Below are 18097 nucleotides of genomic sequence, written 5' to 3' on the forward strand. Positions count from 1 at the left end.
TAGAGGGGGGTGAATAGTATGCACAATAAAAACACACAAAACCTCCTTTCTCGATCTTATAACTCAATTAGAATAGACATTTGCATAAAAGAAATAAGAGACTAATTAAAAAGAAGAGGTACAAAAGGGTTACTTGGTTTGCACTCAGGAGATTACTAATCCAAGAAAGTTGAAGCTCACTAAGCAATTTCCTTCAGGCGGAGAAACCTCTTATAGTAGTTGAAGCACTTAATTACAGAAACAAAACTAAAGAGGAATCGTTTACAAGTGTTGTTATGATATACTGGGATCAAGACTATATTTAGTCCTGGTTGGGGCGCCTAGAAGGGTTCCAGACTCCTGGAAGGGGATAAAATTTTATCATCGTCGCAACAGAATGCGCCATGTTGCGTTTAACTGAGATTTCAGGTCCGAGCACCCGGAGGGGTTCCAGGCGCATGAACCGGGTGTCCTGGACTAGGTCCAAACGCCCGGACCAAAAAGTCAATATTTTGTTGACTTTTGATCTCGACCTTCCGCTTCAGTTCTGCTCACATTGGTCTGGGTCTTCCATTCCAGTTCCACTTGCTTGGGTGATTTCGACCATCCGGAATAGGGCTCACTCGAACCTATTTTCTTGCCTTTGAGCAGTCTTCCACTCCGGCTTCTTGTCCCTCAGAAACGCCTTGTGCCTCCTTCTCATCCGCCAGCATACTCTTCCGCAGCGCCTTATCCCTCGGACGCACCGAGTTTGTCGGCTCTCTCCCCCGTGTCGTCCTTCTCACTAGTTGCGTCTTTTGATCAACTTCCTGTGCTTTTAAGTTCTTGCACACTTAGACATAAGACATCAAAATAATAATATGACCTAATTTGACTTGGTTTATCATATCAAAACTATTACGGGGTACTTTCACTTGATGCTGGTGTTTACAAATCAACTATAACGTGGTGCTATTTTTTCAATACCAGTTATAACGTTATGCTGGTTTGTAAAAACCAACACAACATGTGATGGTTTTCCTTAATCATACAAACATTATTTTTTTCATATATACATTTATTTATATATGTTAATAATTGATACTTTACCATGGGATTTTGGTTATCGGTTGATCTTGGCCATAACCTCTAATGGATCAATATTTTAGGTTACTTTAATAGTTTTGTTGGTCATCCAACAATGAAAGGACAAGATCGTAGTTCTATTCATTTACATGATCAACATAAAATGATCCTTAAACAATCTCCCTTTGCTATTTTTTAGACATACAAGATATTCGGTAAATTCATGATTTACTTGTGAATATATTTCAAAATTAGGATTCGACATCTCAAACTTTTATATTTTTAGATATATTTTCTAATATTGAAAGTTAGAAGTGCATAATCGAAAGTTAATCAATTTAAATTTTCAAGTGTCCAGTAACTTTTATTAGAAGAGATGTATCTCTATTACTGTACTTTCGTTCCTATAAACTCAATTAATGCATCGTGTAATCATTTTTTTCTCACTTTTTTAATAAAAAAAGAATCTATCAAATTAAAAATTGAGGAGTTGTTGAAACTCTGTTTTTATAGAATTAAAGTACATCATGATTTTTAATATTTTATAAATTATATATTTTATATATATTTATTTTTGTCTAGTATATATAAGCTTTCATTAGTTCGTGTAAATATTATAGATGATTTTAAAAATTTAGAAAAAATTAATTGAGTTAAAATAATTCATCCATTTATTACTCTCTAATTATTTACCGAGATTTTTTTTTATTAAGTCAGACATTCAATATCACTACTTCAGTTCTATATCTCAATAAAATTATATATATATAAACAATTATTCCAATTTTAACGTTAAGTGACAGATTCGGTTGTCTCCTTCATTCAATCGTGTCACCTTTTAGAACGGCGAGCAGTCCAAATCCATGCATGTCCTCGTCGGCACTACGGTTAATGGAAGCCATTCAGCACGGTTCAAAGGTCACTTCGCATAATCGCATCCCACTTTGACCTACTTTGTGGGGATAATAAAAATAGCTTCATAATTTATCAACGTAATTAATGTAAATTGTAAACTCAAGGAAATATATATATATATATATATATATATATATATATATATATATATATATATATATAGATATATATAATTTTAATTTAATCAAATGCATATCGATAAATCACTCATTGTATGCGAAGCTTCTCGATAAGTGCTGTGTTGGCCTGTCATCATCTACTTGCAAGTCAGATTCCACGTTAAATAGCCTTTTGGAAGTAGAAATTGTTTTTTTTTTAAAAAAAAATTTAACGGTTGATTCCATTTTTCATTATATAGGATTTAAATTTAAAATATAATAATAAATATTTTAACATTTTCAGGAAACGAAAAACTCCACACCAATTTGAAAGCTCACGTAGTCACGCTCCTTCCCACTTTAGTAGCAGAGGCGGAGGAAGAGGAGCTGCTTTACTCGTTGTCTCTAGAACACTAGTACTACTACCTCCTCCTTTCACACGATGCACCTCCCTCGCCGGAAATCGCCGCTTGGCACGCCGGCGGATCCCTCGCTGACGGTGGCGAAGCTAGTCGGGTCGTACACGAGGAAAGGGAGCAACTTTTCCATCTACGCCCTCGTCCTCGCCATCTTCCTCTTCGCCCTGGTCATGTACAGCGAGGACCTCAGGGCCATGGCTGAGCGGTCGATGTCGCCTTACAAATCCCAGGAGGATGCGCACGAGGACTTCCCCGGAGGATCCCTCTCCCAGCGGCTGCCGGACACGCTGGAAATCGCTGTCGCGAACGCGACCGATTCGGCGGCCGTGCCGGAGACGTGCGACCTCGCGCGCGGCGAGTGGGTTTTCGATGATGTAGATTTCCCGATGTACCGGGAGGAGCAGTGCCAGTACCTGTCGCAGCAGATGTCGTGCTCGCGGAACGGCCGCCCGGAGGCGATGTACCAGAAGTGGAGATGGCAGCCGGCCGGGTGCTCTTTGCCTAAGTCGGCACCCGAAACCCTCGCATCGATTTCTCTCGCCTCATTTTTTTTTTTTTTTTTGAAAAGCCCTCAAATTGTTCGACTTGGTTTTGCCAGATTCGACGCGAGTTTGGTGCTAGAGTGGCTACGGGGGAAGCGGATGGTGTTCATCGGCGACTCCATGAATCGAAATCAGTGGGAGTCCTTTGTCTGCCTGATGCAGACCGTGGTGCCGCCGGAAGGGAGGGATCGCCGGGTCGAAGGCTCCCGAATCATCTTCACAATAAAGGTACCAATTTTTCCCTCTCCGATTTTAGTCGATCCATCCATCGATTAGCCCCTATCGGTGAATAGTGAGACAAATTTAGGAACACAACGCATCTATCGAGTTCTACTGGGCGCCGTTCCTGGTGGAGTCGAACTCCGACGACCCCAACATTCACAGCATCCCGGTCCGGATCATCAACCCCGATGCCATCGAGAAGCACGCCGTCCACTGGGAGGGAGCTGATGTCCTGGTCTTCAACACCTACATCTGGTGGATGAACACCTTCGAGATGCGAGTCCTGTGAGTACTATTTGGCTATTTGCTCCAGTTCCTCGCCGACGCCATGAATGATGAATTCAACTCATTTTTGACTCGAAAAGCCATGACCGGTCACTGATACTTGGATTATAATCGCTCGATTTCTTACTGCGTCAATCAAATTCTCATCGATTTGGTTTGACGAAGCAGGCGTCCAGGGGCACGGAATTGGACGGAGCACGATATGGTCGTGAGATATGAAGCGTATGACAGAGTTCTGAGGACGTTGACAAGTTGGCTGGATCGCAACGTCGACCCCATTAAAACGTCCGTCTTCTTCATGAGCATGTCTCCTATCCACAGCAAGTAAGTAAACTCCTCGAGCTCTTGCTCTTTTGATCTTAATAGCCATCTCTTCTCCTCGACACAGTTGTCATGATGCAATTAGAACTTCACTCAATCATATCATCGGTTCAACTTCTTGTGCTGCTTAATTGTCAATAATAAAAAAACTAAGCACGTGGATGTAGAGTATCAATAAATCGGCTTGTTAAGTGAGACTTGCAATCAAAATTAAGGCGAATCCCCATTGTTAATGCATGGCAGTTAATACTTTTGTATATGCTCAGTTGTTGAAGCAGCTGACACCAGAGTTGACCTGGAATAGAAGAGTTTGACCAATGTTGTGGACTGTTTACTCACCAACCTTGAAATCCGACGCTTTGATCATTAATGGATACGATCATACTTTTGTATAGGCTTTTTGCTTGTTGGTCACTTGCATCTTCGTTTTATCTCATGTTGCTTTGTTCATATCAATTTGCTCCCTACTTTCTTCAACATAATCTAAATTTGACTCGAGATGAGCCATAAATTTGGCTGAAAATACCGGCAGTTTGCTTTTAAGCTTCAGAATAAAAATATTGAATAAAATCAGCAATGTGTGTTGGTGGTCAATCTGGTTTGGTAATAAATTGCCTGTGTAAAACCACGGGAAATAACACGAGCATGCCATAGTAAATGATTTCATGTCTTCCATGTTTCTACACTTACATGAAAGCCTCGTCGACTTCGCAGCTAAAAACCAATTGAGACATGATTGCAGTCTTGCAGACCTCCTGTTTGGCTGTTTCCATGGACTTTCCAGTTTCCGCCACTGCTTTTCTTCGTCTTCCTCGTCCATGTCTGCCTATCTTTGTGATTAATTTATTGCACGGACAGTTTGTCACTGCTTTTTCCTGGTTTGCTCTCCTCCATTAATTACCAATGCACGTTCTAATTGCTAGAGTAAGACAGAAACTACTTTAACCCCTTTCTTAAAGAATCCCTGTGAAAGCAGTCCCTTCAATTATTGAACTGCAAAACCATGTGCCTGCCACGGCAAAGAAACAAGTTGCCTTAAAGAAACTAAATTCCGTGATACTTTTCTACACAAACCATGCTTTTGCAGACATCCAATGCTCTGCATCTTCTTGCCTTGCTTTCTCTTTGCCTGTTCCTATGTTTAACTATTGAAGCCTTGAAGGAGATGTGCCAGGAAACAGAGTGGAATCATCCCTCAAAAAGTAGATATTTTTGTTGTTCTTATTACCCTAACTTTACAATTCGAGGTCAAATTTCAAGTTTATTAACTAATGGGCGCTTTTGTTTTTTCATGGTGCAGCTCTGTAGCTTTATAAATTAATGCAAAGTCGTCATTTTTATTGACGCAGGAGCTCGGACTGGGGCAATCCGGCGGGAATCAAGTGCGCCAAAGAGACGCTACCGATCACCAACATGACCGGCATCTCCGTGGGCACTGACATGAACATATTTGCTCTGGCGAAGAAGGCGCTGGGTTCGCCTGCGCTCCGCGTGCCTGTCACTTTCGTGGACATCACGACCATGTCGGAACGGCGCAAGGACGCGCACACATCCGTGTTCACGGTGCGGCGAGGGGCACTGCTGACGCCGGAGCAGCAGGCGAAGCCTGCAGAGTTCGCCGACTGCATCCACTGGTGCCTCCCCGGTGTGCCGGATACCTGGAACCAACTCCTCTTCGTCCACCTCCTCTCCGGCCGCCGCAGCCGCTACTAACGCGTTGGCACACAAACTTCCTCACTTTACGAAATTTATTTTTATTTTGAAACGAGAAAAAAAAAGGTTTTTTCTTCGTTTTATAAAATTATTAATTTACTGGGGAAATGCCAAAATTAACCTTATTTTAGCACACTGGATTAGCGACCTGTAATAGTCGAATAATAATAGGGAAAAAAAAGTTGTAATGATGCGTGCAATAGTTCAATGGTTAGATTCCTAGTACGTTCGTGGTTATCATTGATTATCTCAGTAGGTTATTAATAATAATTTTGTTTAGTTTAAATAATCAGTGATTTTTCATAATGTAATATTCTCGTCAGGTTAACAATCAGGGAATATAATTCGAAATCAGAAAATCTTAGAAACATAAAGTTTTTCATCATTCTAGGATTATTAATATTTTTTTCTAAAATTACCCTTCGAGACGAGTAGAAGCAACTCATGAGGGATGTCGTTGGCCTTTGCCTTCTCCCTTCTTAACTCCTCCACAAGATCTTCTTTCGTCTCGTGTCCTCTCGGAGCTTCTCCATGTCCGATCTGTCTCCAAGGCACCTGCCTTTCTCGTGTTCGCTCACGATTTCCGCCGCCTCTATGAGGGACGCTTCGATCGCAGCGACGGATGGCTCTTCATCTACAAGAAGAGGCCACCTAAGGATTCCATATTGTCCGGATTCGATAACCACTTCAGCTGGTGGTTTAAGATCCCCGTCCTGAGCGCAAGCGTCGCCCTCGGCGAGGACCTCTACATCATCGTTGCTTCTGGAGACGCCTTCCTTTTTGCCTCCAACAGCCGCCGCGAGATTGTCACGGTCAACATCACCGCATGCTCTGCGCAGTAGATATCGCCTAACACCATGGGGGCGCACGACATCATGTCGTGGAGGAGATCGGGGCTGAAGCTGGTCGCCAATCCCTTCGACATCGATCACTTTTGCTTCCTCTATGTGAAGATGGTTCATAACCGTTCCATGCTCATCGAGTACCGATCGAAACTAACTTGTGGCGGACCGGTGGCTTATGGAGGAGAGGCGTTGTTGCTTGGGAGATCAAGGTATATACAGTCTTAATAGAGAAATAAGAAGATGAAGATCAATGTACTGACAAAATAAATGCGCATAATCATAACTGATATAATGAATACACGTACCCAATCTGGAATCGACACATACGATATAGTGATAAGTAAACTCTCTAAGGATCAACAACATATCTGCTCGTAAAACCTGAACAATATAATCGATAATATATACATGTATGATATATACAACAATCATATCTCAAGCAAATGCAATAACCACAAGCAAATACAGAGATATCTATGAAAGATACACCGCACATTATATGCATATGAACACAAATGCGTCACTCCTACACGCCACTTATAACCGCCACTACATTTGAGTGACTGAATGGGCAAGACTGTGACGACTGTTCACGTCTCCAACTACCACTATATTTGAATGGTTGAGACAAGTAAGATGCAAAGTAGTCATTTAGCTATATAACAACGAGGGTTACAATATGCATGACTCCAGCTATCACTAGTTGATGGATTGAAATGAAGCGATAGAGGGGGGGATGAATATCACTCATTAAAAACTTTTCTTTTCGTATCGATAAAATAAATATCAAAGTAAGCGGAAAATAAGATAGCAAATGAAAGACAGGTGGCTCAGGTGGTTACTTGGTTCGGAGACTATGTCGACTCTTATTCTAAGACTCACGATCCTTAATTGCACCATTGGACAATTTACTATAATTCTTCTTTTCGAAATCTTTAGAAAGAAACAATTCGTATAAATGAAATGGAAGATAGTAACACATTATTATCTTCTTGTAAATAATGTAAGATAATAAAAGTATACCGACAAAGAGTAAAAGATGAAACTCATTGGCACTTCTTGGCGTAGCAACTTGCACGTGTAGTTTGAGGCACAGAACAACAGAGGCGCGAGCAGAGGATTGTATAGCAGTATTATAGTCGGCTCGATCTTGATGTCTTTTTATAAGCTTTGTTCGGTCGACTGATCATTTCGGTCGACCAATCTCTCTATTAGTCGACTGATTTATCAACTTTCCTTCTATGTCCAGATCTGATCACGACCTCATTAATAGCATTTATTATTCAGTTGACCGATCCCATTGATTGGTCACCGATCTGTGCAATTTCCCTGTTCGTCGAGATTTGCCAATAATTCTCCATTAAGTGTGTTAATTGTTCAGTCGACCGATCCCTGGGTTCAATCGATCGATCAGCCTGACTTCTATATTTGCTTCTGCGTGATCTCATCTCTGTCACATTATGCAGGTTCAATCGACCGATCAGATCAGTTCTTGTAAAATAGAGTTAAACAAATAATCCTGCAAAATAAAGTTAGCACAGTAATATATTATGCATGAGTAGTAATTAACAGTAAAACTATCTTGATCTCAACTTAGAAATCTTTCCGGTTTCTTCAATTGAATCAACGACCTAAGGTTGTTCCTTTTTGGAATACAATCTCACCATCACTCCTCTCTAGTTGCTTACCTCAACCTACCTGTCAAACATTGGTCCTTAAGATCTGTTTGGACTTTCTCTAGCCAGTGTCTGATTGTTTAATCCACTAAGACTTTTCCTACAATACTAAATTAGTCAACAATAATAATAGTAATGCAAAATACTATGGTAAAACTAAACTTAGATTTACCAATATTCGATGGTCCAATTGATCGCGTAAGGTCGACCAGAAACTATCCGAGCAACCTTGCTTGGAGTTCACTCCTCCAAGTATTCTCATTACATAAGGTTACCTCATTTTATGATTTTCTCCATATGGCTTCACTCACCAGAACCTAGAGTTACTTCCTTCTAGGGTTTTCTTCATTTGACTTCACTCATCAAGACCTAAGGTTACCTCCCTAGGATTTTCTCCACTTAACTTCACTCATCATGACTCAACATTGGATCGACCCACGAGGGATTCGATATCAAGTCTGTTGGTTGCTACTCGGAATATCGTACTGGTTCCCCTATACAAAAATTTTGTACAAGTCCTGAACCATTCCTAACAACCTATTGTGTTCTTTAGAAATTAAATTTCGAATCGCAAACAAAACTTAACATTATTGATTCCAAAATCAACTTATATGTTCTTAGATATTTAGACTTGGATCACAAACGATGCTTAACATTATTAATCCAAATCCACCCATGTTACAAATTCGATTAAATATTTATTTCAGAGATCAACTTCCAGGTTAAACATGGCGAGGCACTAGGCCTTTTTGGGTTTGGGATCATCCACCACTTCCTACACAAAGCCTTTCAACGAAATTCAATATTTAATCTCCTTATAGTAACCCTAGGTTTAACTATTAAGAACAATCGAATCACAAGATCGAAAAAAACAAAAGAAACACAAACTTGAATCATAAATTCGAAACTTAGAAACGTTAGCTTCTTATTTTTGGTATTTCAAGATCTAAACAAAAAGATGAACTAGTTATGATGCGGAAACTAATAACTAGTTATACCTTTTGTAGCTTATAGACCTCACACTCTTCTGTCGTATTCCTCTTCTTATCTCGGACGTCGTGTGGGTGACGATCTACCGAGACGAGAATCCACCCAAGCTTCCTTCTTCTCCAAGCAAGTTTCGACCACCAACCAAGCTCCAAGGGATGCTAAGAAACAAAGCCTCCTATCTCTCCTTCTTCCTCTAACAAGATCCGGCCACCACCAAGCTCCTTGAGATGAAGATGGCGCCGACCACACAAGGAAGAAGAATAGGAGGAAAGGAGGAAGAAAGGGTCGGCTACCACCAAGGAAGAGAAGAGAGGAATACTAGATCATAAGTTGTTGTGAGGTGAGGCACCTCTACCCTCTCTTTTATATTCCTTGGTCTTGGCAAATAAGGAAAGTTTTAATAAAAACTTCCTTATTTTCCTTGCCATTGAAAGGAAAATTTAATTAATAAAAAAATTCCTTTTCTTCTATTAATGGCCGGCCACCTCAAATCCTCTAAATAAGGAAAGTTTTAAACACAAAATTAAAACTTCCTAATTTGTTTCCTGAAATTTTTAAAATAAAAATTTCTCTTTTAAAAAATTCCCTTCATGGTTGGTTATAGAAGAAAACTTTTATAAATTAAAATCTCTCTATTAAAACATGTGGATGATTTCAATAAGGAAAGTTTTCTCCAAAATTAAAATCTTCCTTTCAATCTACAAATAAGGAAAGATATCAAACATTTCTCTTAATCCTTTGTAGAAACTATCAAAAGTAAAATTTAATTTTCAAACTCTCTTTTAGAATCATGAGGATGGTTAAAAAAAGGAAAGTTTTATCAAAAATTAAAATCTTCCTTTTAACTACAAATAAGGAAAGATATCAAACCTTTCTCTTAATCTTTTGTAGAAAACTATAAAAGGAAAGATTTAAATTTTAAACTCTCTTTTAAAACCATGGCTTCCACATAAGGAAAGATTTTAAAATAAACTCCTTTTATTTTTTATGTGGCCGACCACCTAAGCTTGGGCTCCAAGCTAGGGCCGACCACACCTCAACTCATCCAAGCTTTTTCTTGGCCGGCCACCTTGGGTTGGGTAAGAAGGTGGGTTTATATGGGTATAAGACTTTATAAATAAGAGGCTACGACAGGGACCGAGAGGAGGTATTGGTTTTGGTCTCTCGATGAACTTGAGCTTCCCGTATTCGCCCCGAACACCCAACTCGAGTTCATCAATAATAACTCATACCACTAAAGAGTTATTATTGAACTACCGCACCAATCCCATATTACTATATGTGCTCCTTCTTATCATGAGTGTATTAATCTCCCTGTGTTTAAGATATCGAATGTCCACTAATTAAATGAGTTACTGACAACTCACTTAATTAATATCTAATTCCAAGAGTAGTACCACTCAACCTTATTGTCATGTCGGATTAAGTCCACCTGCAGGGTTTACATGACAAACCTTATGAGCTCCTCTTGGGGGCATTATCAACCTAAATTACTAGGGCACAGTTTCATTCTATAATCAATAACACACCATATAAATAATATCATTTCCCAACTTATCGGTCCTATTGATTTATTGAACTAAATCACACCCTTTGATAAATTAAAGAAATAAATATTGAGTATATATGCTTGTTATTATATCATGATTAAGAGCACACACTGTTGGTGCGGGAAGCATCCGACGATCGAACCCAAGTTTTGATAATGACAAAGAAATCAAAGTTAAGCTTATTTGTCATCTAACATGTCTGATAGAGATTGCAGAAAAGTCCTAAGTGTTCTTAGACAAAAGTCCAAGCTGTGGTTAGGCAAGGTGAAAATCCTAAGAGGTGGTAACCTTAGGTCCTAGGGGGTGGTAACCCTAGGTGGAGGAAAATCCTAAGGGGCGACAACCTTAGGTCCTAGGGGGTGGTAACCCCAAGTGGTGAAAATCCTAAGGGGGGTAACCTTAGGTCCTAGGGGGAGGTAACCCTAGGTGGAGAAAAACCCTAGGGGGCAGTAGGCAGTAACCCTAGGTCCTAAGGGGTGATAACCCTAGGCAGAAAGTCCAGTCGGTCTGGAGGACCGGATTGACATCAGATAACCTCTCCTGAGGGGAGTAGGTGAGGACGCGTTCCCGCAGAGGAGACAGTAGCCGTCGGATCGACCTAGGGTTTTCGGTCGGAAATCTGAAGTCAGACCCGGACATTTCGATGACTGTCGATCACTTGATTTATCATGTTTATATTCGTTCTAACTTTGTCTTGCAGGATATGTTATTGTTTTGGGACTAACATGTCTTGCAGGTACAAAAGGAACAAGCTAAGCCTCGGATGAACAGTGTTCGAGACGCATCTATGAAGGTTGGAGGCGCATCAGGTGCAAAATAGAAGTTGGCTGCGAAGAGGAGCTGGAGGCGCCTCGGATGGAGCTGGAGGTGCCTTGGAGCAGGGCTTGGAGGTGCCTTGGACTGGCCATGGAGGCGCCTCAAGCAGGATAAGCGACGAAGATTTCTACGCTGAACCATGCGGCTGACTCGGGAGGCTTGGAGGCGCCTTGGATGAGGTTTGAGGCGCCTCTAGCAGTGTATAAAAGGGGTGTTCGAGCAGCAGCTTGAATCAATCAATCCTAAAGTGACCTTCTCTCGTGTGTTGCTAACAAGATGACCTAGAAGTGCTGTTGCAAGTACCCGACATCCCGAAGCTGCGTTTTCTTCATCTCTAGTTGTCGGTATAAGTTTTCTTTCCAGTACATTTAATTGTAAACACTTATTGTACTCTAATCGATTTTATAGTTGTTACCCGCCGAAAAGCGATCAACGATCGCGGGCCTTGGAGTAAGAGTCGCCCTAAGCTCCGAACCAAGTAAGCCCATGGTGTCTTTGTGTGTGTTTGTTATTTCTTTCTATTCCGCTACTCACACGTCGAGTTTTTCGAATCCGAAACGCGTGAAAGCCACGAGCGCTATTCACCCCCCCTCTAGCGCGATCTCGATCCAACAATTGATATTAGAGCGGGGTAGCTTTGATTTGGTGCAACCACCAATCAAGCATTCTTTTTGTGGTACTTTTTAGTTTTCGGAGTCGATTAGAATTAGCATAATTGCTACATTCTGATCTAGTTTTTTTCGTAATCGTATTCTTTTCTCAAAGTTGGTGCAGCACCACTCAAGAATACAATTTATTCTTATTTTCATACCGCACTACTAATCCAGGATCAAGTCCTGGGACATCTTTTTATTTTTTTATTGTGCATATCCTCTAAATGGCCCAACAAGAAGGCTACAACACTGTCCGTCCCCCGCTCTTCACCGTAGAAGACTTCAGTTACTGGAAGGACAGAATGGAGAATTTCCTGAAGATTCAGTTCGAGATGTGGATGATCGTCAAGACTGGGTTTGAACTACCGACTGGCGGAGACGACAAACCAATACTCTGCGAAGACTGGGATCCAGCATTAATCAAGAAGTTGGAAGAAAATGTCAGAGCAACTTGCCTCTAGTGTGGACTAACAAAGGAGGAACTCAACCGCGTCGGCCTTTTTCCAACGCCAAGGTATTGTGGGAGAAGCTAATCGAACTTCATGAAGGAACATCTGACACAAAGGTGAGTAAAAGGGACTTAATATTTAAAGAGTTATATAATATTAAATTACATGAAGGTGAGACGGCTACCCAACTCCATGCCTGGATACAAGATCTACTCAACGGGCTACATGCGATCGGGCAAAAGGTAGACAACAGAGATGCAATCAGGTATTCCTTAAACGTCTTTCCGAGGAATACCTTGTGGGTATCCATGGTAGATGCTTACAAGGTCTCTTAGGACCTTTCTGTTATTAAATTAAATTAATTGTTTACTGAGTTTGAACTTCATAAACAGATTAACTCACGTCTGACCGAGAAAGGTTTGACTTTGATTGCAGGTACAAGAAAAGCACGCGAGTCAAAATCAAAGCACAAAATCGAACTGGAGGCAGAAGAAGAACCAAATTCAGACAACGACGACGACGAACTCACTGCCGAACTCGTCAACCTGGTGAAGAAGCACTACAAGAAAAAGAAAGGCTTCAACAAGAAGGACCTCAAAAAGGCAATTCAATCCAAGGAGGCCCAAGCAAAGGTAAAGTTCGAGGGTGACATGCTACGGGTGCAATCAGAAGGGGTACATCAAGGCGAACTGCCCGAACCAGAAGGATCCGAAGAAACCAAGAAGAAAGAAGGCCCTGAAGGCGACTTGGGACGAGTCTTCTTCCTAGGAATCCGACGACAAAGAACTCGAGTAGGCAAGTTTTCTTGCGTTGACGGCCCGGGACTACACCAACGAATCTGGAAGCGAGGACGAATCGGAAGCCGAGTCCGAGAGAAGCCATGAATCCGTATCCGTTTCCGAAGGGCCAAACCCCTCTGTAATTAAATGTCGTTTATACAATTTAATTAATTATTTAATGCGTAAAGTAGCTAAGTCCAATGTTCAGATCAAGTCGCTTCTAAGGGAGGTAACATCCCTTAAAGAAGCGACTAATACCGAATCCTTGACTGACCCAGTTCAGACTGGAACCTTAACTCAAGTCCAAACACTTGAGGAAGAAAATTCCAGCCTGAAAAGTCAAGTCAAGGATTTGAAAATTGCATTGGAACGGTTTACACTGGGTTCCAAGAATCTTGACTTGATTCTTGGAAAACAGAAAGCCGTTTACAATCGATCCGGACTAGGATTCAAAGCAAAAAGGAAATTTCGATCTTATTTATCTTTAGTGAACAGACCGAATAGTAAAATAGTCCAAGCATGGGTACTTAAGTCCAACTTAGTTAATCAAGTTGGACTTGATCAATATTGGGTCCCCAAGGATCAAATACATTACCTTGATAGACCATATCGATGCTATGATCAAAGGGGAGCAAATAGAAAAATCATCTTAATAAATAAATAAAATAATAAAAAAAAATTAATTAACCATTAAAGGAATATAACTCAAATCTAATTTATAAAATTAAATAAAATTATCAATAATGTAGGAGGAGACTCCAGAATAGCTGACACCTCCAAAACTAGCCTACCCAATAGGGTAACTCAAACCAAGCTACCCGACGGGGTAATTATGACTAATTAGAAAGGGAACAAGTTATTTTGATCTATGGTACTGGTGAAATTTGGATGATAGTACGTTAGGGAAGTTTAGTCTATGCATATCTAGGAAGATATGACTTCGACCTGGTACATTTGGCTAAGTGGAACTAACCGAAACTACCCTTTATGGATCATAACCAGTTAGACTAAGATTTTGTAGTAAGTTCAGTGGATAGGACTATTTGGAAAACCTCGAAGGCATGGTTATTCTAGTGAAGTCGAGGTGACTCACCATAGCCCAGAAGTTTATCCAAAGAATGTTTATTTATTGAGTTCAAAGCTAAACCTAAATCTAACATAAAATTAAACCAAACCCTATAATTGAACCTAATTCATCTCACAAAATTATAAGATTTCTCTGATTGAAAAATTTAGATCGGGTGAGATGACTAAGGATTAAATTAAATTAATTAAAATCAAATTAAATTAAACTTATTTAAAAATTATTTTAAAAACTTATTTAAAAATTCTTTTAAAAAAACTTATTTAAAAATTTTTTTTTTTAAAAAAAACTTATTTAAAAATTCTTTTTTAAAAAAACTTATTTAAAAATTCTTTTAAAAACTTATTTATTTTTTTAAAAAAATTTATTAAAAAATTATTTTTTTAAAAAAAACTTATTTTTTTAAAAAAACTTATTTAAAAATTATTTTTTTTAAAAAAACTTGTTTAAAAATTCTTTTTTAAAAAAACTTATTTAAAAATTCTTTTAAACAAACTTATTTAAAAATTCTTTTATAAACTTATTTAAAAATTATTTAAAAAAACCTTATTTAAAAATTCTTTTAGAACGTATTTAAAAATTCATTTTAAGACTTATTTAAAAATTCATTTTAAATTTAATCACACTAAAAGTGTCGAATGTAGGCGCCTATGCTATGGCAGAGGCGCCCTCCATGATTGGCGAGAAAGTGTCCGCCGAAATCCACTAAGGCGCCTCAGACCGAGTCCGAAGTGCCCTAAACGCGATAGTGAAGGCGCCTTCAAAGAGCTTGAAGGCGCCCTTAATGCCGACATATGCAGCAAATAGAGAGTTCGTTGCAAATCTTCTTCTCGCCGAACACCAACGATCCAAGGCGCCTTCCTCCCCTGTTTTCTGCCCTCTACCTCCGTTAACACCTCAGAATGCCTCCTAGGTATAATCTTAACCTATCTATTGTTCGTATATATCACTTTTGTTTATTTCGTTTATGTATGAATTGCTTGAATCAAAATAGGAAACGCCGAAATATTGATCCTACCCCTGCTAGCATACCTTCCACCGATCCTAGGTTCCCCTCAGAGCGGCATAGGATTGAGTTCACTAGACATAAGTTTACCACTATTAAACCTCGGTACTTGAATAGGACTTTTTTTGCTCAGTGTTGTCAGCCTACGATCCAGATGATAGAGCACTATCAACTTAGTAAATTGGTTTATTGCAATCATGCAGTAAATCAGGACCTATGTGCTTAGTTCTTCAACAACCTCGAGAAGGTTGACGATCTGACCTACTCCACCAGAGTTGGTGGACAGGATATCCAGTTTACCCCTTCTTTGATTTGCACTAGTCCAGAGCTTAGATCATCTGCATGCCCCTTTTTTATGTTACCCGGCTACAGATTTACCATTTGGTGACCCCTATTCCCACATCACATTAGACATCATCTACATGTATTTCTTTGGGGAGGAGAGACCAGAGATCCTGACTGAGTTCAGGTCACTCCCCCTTATGATTTAGGACTATGTTATGTACAGAGTTATGACAGCATGCATTTTGCCGATCACATCTCAGGATGTCCCGAAGATGCGACCTTCACATTCCTTTTTCCTGTATGCATTATGCCACCGCTTAGACATTGATATAGCATTACATATATTCCATAACATTGTTCATGCATCTACTACTAGTCACGTCCCTTGAGATCCACATGGTCTACTGTCACATTTTGACATCTATTTTCTTACTACATAACATGGAAAAGTCAGTACATATATTCCATAACATGCTGCCGTTCATGGGAAAGTTTGTGATGATTTACTTTGATTACATTCTCATATATAGTCTGACATGGGAATCATACTTCGATCGCCTCTATGATGTTTTTGAAAAGGTGAAATCGGAGTGTTTATTTGTCAATAAGAAGAAGTGTTATTTCTTACTACATCGATAACTTTCCTTGGCTTTATTAGGTTTATTGTGGTGTGCACGCAGATCAAATAAAGATAGATGCAATCTCAGAGTAGCCTTAGCCGAGGACCTTGAACAATGTTAGAAGGTTCCATGGCTTGACTTCTTTTTACTATCGGTTTATCAAAAATTTTAGCACTATGATTGCATTCATCACTGAGTGCTTCATGGAACAAGATTTCAAGTGGTCAGAAAAATTAGAAGCTAGTTTTCAATAGGTTACCGGTGATGCATCTGACATTGGTATAAGGGGGTTCTAAATCAGTCTGGATGTCCAATTGCTTACTTTAGTGAGAAGCTATTCGAATTCAAATAGAATTATTCTATCTATGACTTGGAGTTCTTTGTCATTGTTTAGTCTATGAAACATTGAGGTCACTATCTAGTACAGAAGAAGTTCATCCTATTTACTGATCACAAAGCCTTGAATTATATCAATCGTTAACACAAGCTAAGTAAGAGGCATGCCAAATAGGTGACTTATTTATTGGAGTTCACATTTACGTTGAAACACCAGGTCGAGAGCCTAAGTAGTGTCACAAATGCCTTGAGCTGTTGCTCATCATTACTTACCGCCATGAGTACCAAAGTTACATGGTTTGAGGTTTTTGTAGATATGTACACAACTGACTATTCATTTGGAAGGATAATTCAGGAGGCACATGATGATCGCCACCAAGATTTTATTTTACATAATGGTTATCTATTTCGTATATTATAATTGTGCGTTCCAGATTGTTCATTGAGACAGCAAATTATCAGTGAACTTCATAACGAGGGGCACTTCGGTTGAGACAAGACATTGACTCTTATCTCCGCTGACTTTTATTGGCCCAAGTTAACCAATAATGTGGCTCACTTTGTAACCTGATACTATGTTTACAATGGTGTAAGGATATTCTTACTAATATGGGTTTGTACACTCCTTTACTTGCCCTAAAGTTGCTTGGTTCGATAACATCATGGATTTTGTATTAGGATTACTCGACACCTAATGGACCTCGGATTCTATTCTTGTCATGGTTGATTGGTTTTCAAAAAGATGACACATCTTGCTTGTTTGCAGGAAGACTACGGATGTTGTCTGGATTGTCCATCTTTATTTCAAAGAGATCGTGCAATTAATTGCATGATATTTCTCAATCCATGATTTCAGACCGTGATACCAAGTTCATCAACAATTTTTGGAAGAGTTTATGGTGAAAACTAGAAACACAATTAAACTTTAGCAATGTCTATCACCTCAGACCGATGATTAGATTGAGATAGTGAATCAAAATTTGGACAATCTTCTGAGATGTCTAATAGAAATTAAGCCGAAGTAGTGGGGCTTGGTGTTACCTCAAGCAAAGTTTGCCTACAACATATCAAGAAATAGGACCATAAATTTGAGTTCTTTTGAGATTATTTATGGGCGGAACCCATCCGAGCTTCTAGACTTAGCTTATGTTCCACGTATAGGACAATTAGTCCTAAAGCAAATGAGTTGGCAAAGCATCTTCGGGGTATTCATGAGCAAGTGAAATTGTCAATTGTTGAGAGCAATACTAAGTACAAGACTGGTTGATAATGATTGTTGTCAGGCACTTTTTGAGATCAAAATTTTTTTTTTGGGCTATATTAACTCGTGATCATTTCCTTATTGAAAAGTATAATAAGCTGAAGGTTCAGAAGATTAGACTGTGTGAGTTATTGTAAGAGATTAACGACAATGCCTATAAGTGGCGCCTTCCTACCTAAATCAATGTA

At 39.5% G+C, this 18097-nt stretch overlaps 1 protein-coding gene across 1 annotated transcript; it reads left to right on the forward strand.

Moving 5' to 3' along the window:
- The first annotated feature begins 2385 nt into the window (after positions 1-2385).
- LOC122024757 (protein trichome birefringence-like 28) lies at positions 2386-5759 on the forward strand. The gene is made up of 5 exons (XM_042583445.1): positions 2386-2981; positions 3075-3246; positions 3326-3525; positions 3694-3849; positions 5196-5759. Exons 1-5 carry the CDS (start codon positions 2500-2502, stop codon positions 5557-5559), a joined length of 1374 nt encoding a protein of 457 aa, XP_042439379.1. The 5' UTR covers positions 2386-2499; the 3' UTR covers positions 5560-5759.
- The last annotated feature ends 12338 nt before the right edge of the window (positions 5760-18097 follow it).

This window comes from Zingiber officinale, chromosome 9B (genome assembly GCF_018446385.1).
Source record: "Zingiber officinale cultivar Zhangliang chromosome 9B, Zo_v1.1, whole genome shotgun sequence".
NCBI lineage: Eukaryota > Viridiplantae > Streptophyta > Magnoliopsida > Zingiberales > Zingiberaceae > Zingiber > Zingiber officinale.